Genomic DNA, 7,278 nt, shown 5'->3' on the forward strand with positions numbered 1-7,278 from the left:
CCAAGTTACCAAACAGGAACTACCCTCATATATAACCTTAAGCCGATTCTCAATTAACATTTTTTGTATAGGCTGGGGGTCTCATGGGCGCACTAGGGCGGAATATAGAGAGATTTAGAATGCGAATGACCAACCCGGTTAGAAGCCAGGCTGGCCTTCCCCACGGATCAACAAAGCCTTTCTAAGAATGGAATCCCCATCACAGCCCAGCCCTGCCTTTTTCATTACTAAATAAGTGAACGTAAAACAGTGAGCGGGTGGCACCCGCCAGTGCTATCCAAATGCACAACCCCAGTGCCATCCAAATGCAAAAACAATGAACTATATGAAAGCGGAGTGAAAAGACACCAAATTGTATTTCAAAGATAGCAGAATGTGTTTGAACATGGCATCCATACGGGTTGAGCTCATGTCAGTAAAGGTCATATTTTACAATTCCCACTCAATAGTTCTCAAACTAATAAAGGAAAAAGTTTGAAACCATATCAGAGGATGAGGGACGATGATAATGATCTTTCTCAATGTGTGCGGAAGCTCAAAAATCCTAATTTTAACTAAAAACAGTGTCAGCTGTACTTTCATCACAATTGAACTAAAACTCTTAGCATTGCCCGCAATAAAACATTTCATCAAACAATTATTGAAACAGAGATGTAGTAACATGTCTGCAATGAAACAAATTTTAAGGTCTAGGGACAATTGGAGATGAGCGTCAATCACCAAGCAGCTTCCAATTAGAGCATCCAGCATCTGCAGCCTCCTGAATCCTGGGGACCTTCAAACCATCTATCCCATAAGGGGTTTGCAGGGCCATTTGTTCTGCAAGACCAGAATAAGTCAATGCTTGGGCACAAGCTGCAATAGCCATAAAAATCAAATGAAACTGACAACTATTAATGCAAGCATAGATGGAGATAAGGATGGAGTTACATTGGCAGTAGGGGATCCGGGATGGTTTCTATGTTGCGCAGCAGCCTGGCAGACACCAAATGAAAGTATAGTTTTTGTCAATCTTGTGTCCATGTGATTTGAGATTTTCTTTCATTATATGACGATGAAGATTACAGAGTAAAAGGATATTCAACCCAATGAGCTGACAAGTGAGCAAAACCGCCAAGGGCTTCTAGTTACTGGTTGCTGAATGAGCATACTGAAGTAACTGAACCAAAGGACTCTGGTGTTTATAGATAAATAATGGCTTAATGGGTGAAGAGAGGCATGTAACCTCGTTGTCTTTTACATTTCACTGCCCTGTGTATTATCGGATCTTTGTTATACTTACTCCTCGCATATAGCTGAAACACTTTCTGTTTTTTCAAGCTCTTCCAACTCTTCCTGGATTTGTTTAAAGAAAATATATAAAAGATCAAGAAAAGACCAAAATTTTGGGTTGCATCTCTGCTGAATCATTGATGCCCAATAGAATCAGTGCATTCTATAGCATTTACACATGAAAAATATGGCGTAATGGAAAAACAAAACCTTCTTCAATATAAACAAACAGAAACACAACTATTGCAACAGCAAAGCTAATATAAAAGAATAAGAACAAGAAAGCAGCATTTATGGAATCCTACTGTGCAGTTGATAGAAAAGTGAAAAAGAATTCCAATGTGTGCTGTTGTACTGGGCAGAGATTCGCACACAAATGAAACCAAATAATGTTGAGGCAGGGCATTGGGAATCTAGTGGCTTTTGAGGCTAGCAAATACTCTAAATAAAGGATTTGGCATTTAACATTGAAGAAGATTGAGTTATAATTTTCACAGTTCTGTTTGAATCTCTGGCATGAGGACTGGTAAGAAAGTTTCTCATTGTAAAAGTTCATATATCTCGGCATTTATTGAGGGTATGCCATTGTAGCACTGTAGCTAGAACTATGGACACTTGTTACAAAGCTTGGCAAGATCCTGCCCTCGATTTTGTTCATAGAGCTAGTTATAAAAGCATAGAAGAATCATACAGAAGGGAGAAATATGCAGCCCTAATCAAATACAATACCAAGAAAAATAGAACTGTTACCTTGTTATGTCCAATATAAGATATAACAAGATGTAGCTCCAAGGGTCCTAGAATGAACTTTTAAAAAGTAAAAGTAGGGTGCAATGAATTTGATAACAAGCTTTTTCAGCTTTTAAGAAGCTAATTTTTAGCTTTTCTGAGGAGGTTTTAAAAGTTATGGATAAAAAAAAATTTAAAAGATAAAAGCTAGGTTTTTTTTTTTTGCAGATTTTTATATTCCACAAGTGCCATTAGTTTATCTCAAACATTACAAAATTATTCAGACGCTATTAAGTCTCCTAAAATGACATCTATTTTGGTCATTTTTCTCCACAAGGAGGACAAACAATTTTTACACTTGAATAAACTCTTTCCATCAGTTCCATAGTTAGTGTCAAACTAAACCTAAACCCTCAAAGCATATTAAAACAATGAAGCTACAAAATATAAAGTTCCATTGTGCCACAATAACAACCCCTTCACATGTATAAAAGAATTGAACATTTTTATAAACTCATCCATATACCAGTCATCAGCCATAATGGGAGTCAAACTAAGCCTAAGCCCTCAAAGCATTTTAGGAAAAAAACAAAAAACTGAAGTTACAAAATATAAGTGTTTACTGTCCCACAATAACAACCCCTCGCCTGTATAAAAAAATTGACATTTTGCTAAACTCAACATATACGAACCCATAAAGAATTACAAGCTCTACAATGTCCTCCATGGTCTAATATTTCCATAATAATGTTTTGTTCCCTTCTTAAAAAGGAATTAAATTATCAACATCCAGTGGTACTAATAATTAGACCATCCCCTCATCAAACCACATATTACAAATAAAAATCATTTATGCCCATGAAAATTTGAGTAAGTCTATCTTGTTTGGAGAGTGCTATAATCCTTGAATGCCCCACAAATGCAAATGGTAAAGGAACTATGAATATTGTTCATCCAAGATATAATTAGCAATGGAGTCCTAAAAAAAAAAAAAAGCTAATAGAAGAAAATAGAACAAGAAGAGATCATTTATGGATTCCTCTTGTTTAGTTGATACAAAAAATAAAATAAAATAAAATAAATTCTAATGCAAGCTGTTGTAGTTTCTTAAAATAAAACTTATAAACATTAAGGTGGGGAGGAAACAAAGTCTGCAACTACAACAAAGTTTGCCTCAAATAACTAAACACATTTCTTCAAAGATTGATCATGACTTGTCATAGGTAAGGTTGTCAACTCTTAGTTTGCATGAGCTAGTGCGCAGAGATCCCCGCACAAATGAACACAAATGAAAGAAGGTTTCAAGAAGAATGAATTGTTACTTTTGCAGTTGGCATGAGATTTGCCCAAAGTTTTCCATTGCAAAAGTCACTGTACCTCAGCATTTATTGGGGTATGTCATTGTAGTAGTGCAGCTACAACTCAATATACATGCTTGATACAGAGTTGAGCAAGCTCTTATCCTTGCTTTTGTTCATCAAGCCAGTTATAAAAGCTCAAAAGTGTATCAAAGGGAGAAGTATGCAGCACTAATCAAATACAATACCAAGCCAAAAAACAAGGAAAAAAAAAAACTGTTACCATGCACTACAAGTAAAATATAACAAATCTAACATAACACAGGGTGAGTTTGATCCTTTTTTTTGGATGACCTTTTTGAAAGTAAAAGTTGGGTGTGGCATGTTCAGTAAAAATCTTTTTCAGCTTTTAAAAATCTATGGGAGCTTTAAAGTTACAGATCTTTAAATCTTTTAAAAGATAAAATATAGCTTTTTTGAACAGATTATTCTATTCCACAAGTGTTATTAGTTCATCTCAAACATTACAAAATTATCTATGCATTATTTAGGTCCCTTAAAATGACAAATCTGTTTTGGTCATTTTAAACATTTCAACCAATTCAGCTATAATACCCCGTGGAAGAAAGACTTAAAAAGGATTGATGTTACTACCCATATCAATAAGGTGCACCTTTCTTTTCGGAAGTCTTCCCATAAGAACTATATGGTTAAGCGTGTTTGACTTTGAGTAATCTTGAGATGGATGACCTTCTAAAAAGTTTTCTCAGGAAATATGTAAGTGAGAACAAAACACACTGAAAAGGACATGTGTTAGTCTGTGAGACCAGTCATTAGTTTGATAAGGCCCACCCCCCCTGTTGTCTAGTCCAGGTGGAGGAGGATAGACACAATGCTCCCTGACATACCAAGATTGGGGCATTACAAAATGGTTTACCCAATCGAAAGTGTGATGAAATTCACATCGCCTAGGTTTGAAAATATGGGTTTGCAACAAGAACGTTGCGTTCTGTAAGTGGGAAAGAATGTGATACCCTGTGGAAAAAAGGCTTAAAAAGGATTGATGTTACTACCCATATCAACAAGGTGCACCTTTCTTTTCGGGAGTCTTCCCATAAGAAGTTCACGGTTAAGCGTGCTTGGCTTGGAGTAATCTTGGGATGGCTGACGTTTTGAGAAATTTTCTCAGGAAGTGTGTGACTGAGGACAAAACACATTGAAAATGACACGTATTGGTCTGTGGGGCCAATCATTAGTTCGATAAGGCCCGTCCCCCTGTTGTCTGGTCCAGGTAAAGGAGAAGAGACGCAATGTTCCCTGACAGATCCAGGTTAGGGCGTTACATCAGCTCTTCAATAAAGCACTTAGGATCAAACACTTTTTTTTTCCCATCTTAAGAGATTCCTTTCCACAAGGAGGAAAAACAATTTTTACAGCAACATGAATCAGTTTCTTTTAATGAGCCATAGCGAACATCAAACTATGCCTAAACCCTCAAAGCATATATATTAAAACAAAGAAGCTACAAAACACTAGTGTTCAACTATCCCACAATAATAGCCCCCTTTTCACTTGTAAAAAAAAATGAATATTTTGCTAAACTCGCTCATATACCAGTCCATAAAGAATTACAAGCTCTAGAATGTCCTACAAGGTTTAATATCTTCATTCTCCATAATAATTTAAAAGGAAAAAAAATAATTAAATTCTCAACAACCAACAGTAATTTTAAACAATCCTCATGCACAAAGTAACCTGAAATTTAGATCAATTCAAATACAAGCCTCATCACCCACAAAACAAAAAACCAAGCCTTGAGTCCCACTAGGAGAGGTTAGCTCTAATCCACCAACCATGCTTCAAATCATTTATGCCCATGAAAATTTGAACTATTCTATCTTGTATTGGAGAGAGAAAAAACCCTTGGATGCCCAAAAAGTGCAAATGGTAAAGGATTATGAGTAGAGAGTTAATACAAGAGATCTTTGCACATATGTATTATTAACTAGCGATAGAATCACGGTACTATCTGTGATTGGCGGTGGCTTTCAAGATTTCAAAAATTTCATAGTGCATTTTGTTATTAGAAATCTTTCAAAAGCATAACACCATACATCTTGCACAGTTTCCATGTAAATGATACTACACAATTTCTTTGGAGATTAAATGGGCTACCATGAAGGAACCATATTGTTGCAATGCCTCCATTGAAGTAAACTTGATGAGCTGAATGATGGTCTGCTCAAAAGTACCAACAATAAAAATGAGCTTGTGCTTGGCTCCAAAGACCATCCGAGTTGCACTACGCCATGTCAGGCAATTATCACTAGTCAATGGTTGACAGACAAAAAGAGTACCGGGGTAATCAGAATGATGAAGGAATAAAGGGGAGGCAATTTCATATTATGTAATTGAGGAGAAGTGTGAAGCCTTGGAATTTGCAGAGTAGTGAGTGTCATCCTCCATGGAACCATAATGGCATGAGATTTGAATTAGGTAGCAATATGATATGCATTGATAAAGCTCAGGATAGACGAAGAAATACATTGTTGACTTCATAATTGCCTATATATTGGCCAAGAACTCAACCTAAGTTACGCAAGGAAAGCCAATAAAAGAAATATACATAACACAAAAGCTCACAATATAGCCCATAAAATCTCCACTTGTTTTCAATCTCAAATCCTTTTTTTTTTTTTTGTTTAGCTATTTGGGGCCAAGAAAGCAAACCATCGTCCCAGTCATCTAACTCGAATCCAGTTCGACTCCTCTGCTTAATCCAGATGAGGTCATTCAAATTTTCTTCTCATTTTCCCCTTGTTTTTCTCAGCAACCAAACAGAAACTTTATATATACATATATATAAACTACTCACTCACTTTGCTATCATTGTTCACAGTTTCACTAAAAAAATAAGAATAAAAAATAAAAAATTGGAGCTATCAGGAGCAGCTATGGCTCTTCAGCTTGCACATAACATGTATTAACAAAGAGATAACGAAACAGACAGCACAGGAAATACAAAATCTGAAGAAGAAACCAGAAACTGACCTCCAGGGACTTCGTTTCCTGATCGAGGCGCTTCACCTCCGCAAGCATCCGATGCTTCCCTCTCGGTCCCTGAAGATCGTCAGACGGTGCCGTTTCAGACTCGACTGCTGACTGCATCTCTCAAACGCATGCAGCGACTGCTTCCCACCTTCCCAAACCCTAAAATCAAAATTCACAAGGAAACGAGAACTCCACCACAAACTCGCCTCTACTCAAAACTCAAAACAAGCTACAAAAGCACACCAAAATCATGCTCTGGAGCACAATTTTAGCTGCATCGAACCCTAAGAAAGAGATCTGCAAAGACAGATGGATCCGAGGAAGATAAGAAAGCAGAGTTAAAATCTCCGTACTGCTCCGGTCCTCGTCGACTTGGATAAGGAGGGAAGGAAGACTTTTCGATTTCTCCGTTTATTGTAAAAAGCTTCTTTTGTTTCTTTTTCTTATTGGCTTCGTTGCATTATTTCTCGCTGGCCCCTCGGTGCGCCAATGATCCACACCGGTGCGCGAGTGTCTTGTTGCTTATAAATCTTTTATTATTTTTATTACAACTGTTTTCCGGTGATGGCAGCTGGAGAAGTGCGATTTTAGGCGACCTTAAACGAGGAAAGTTGCTTTCTTTACTGTCTCTTTTCCTGTTATTGACTTTTTCCTTTTGGCCGGATGCTCTATCCGAGTTAATGTCAATTGCTATTACTTTAGGTTGACACAGTGGCATTCCATTTGTTAGTCTTGAAGAACATCTTCACGGGGTGGAATGATCACGTTGCCTATTAGTTACACAAGGTAATAGCTGTGGAGTAGACAATCAAACATCTCGCGGATTTGATTTTGTCATTCATAGGTGTCTAATTGGTTAATAGTTTACTAGCATATCAATTAATTAATAGTTTTTTCCATATAAAAGAGAACAACGGATAATGGAAAC

The 7,278-nt window shown here is 36.9% G+C and overlaps 1 protein-coding gene across 1 annotated transcript; it reads right to left on the reverse strand.

Annotated features, from left to right (window-relative positions):
* Positions 1–334: 334 nt before the first annotated feature.
* LOC131155431 (guanine nucleotide-binding protein subunit gamma 1) lies at positions 335–6,919 on the reverse strand. The gene is made up of 4 exons (XM_058108562.1): positions 6,351–6,919; positions 1,283–1,335; positions 931–975; positions 335–819 (listed from the first exon to the last, which is right to left on the reverse strand). Exons 1-4 carry the CDS (start codon positions 6,465–6,467, stop codon positions 735–737), a joined length of 300 nt encoding a protein of 99 aa, XP_057964545.1. The 5' UTR covers positions 6,468–6,919; the 3' UTR covers positions 335–734.
* Positions 6,920–7,278: the final 359 nt, after the last annotated feature.

Source organism: Malania oleifera, chromosome 5 (genome assembly GCF_029873635.1).
Source record: "Malania oleifera isolate guangnan ecotype guangnan chromosome 5, ASM2987363v1, whole genome shotgun sequence".
NCBI classification, from domain to species: domain Eukaryota; kingdom Viridiplantae; phylum Streptophyta; class Magnoliopsida; order Santalales; family Ximeniaceae; genus Malania; species Malania oleifera.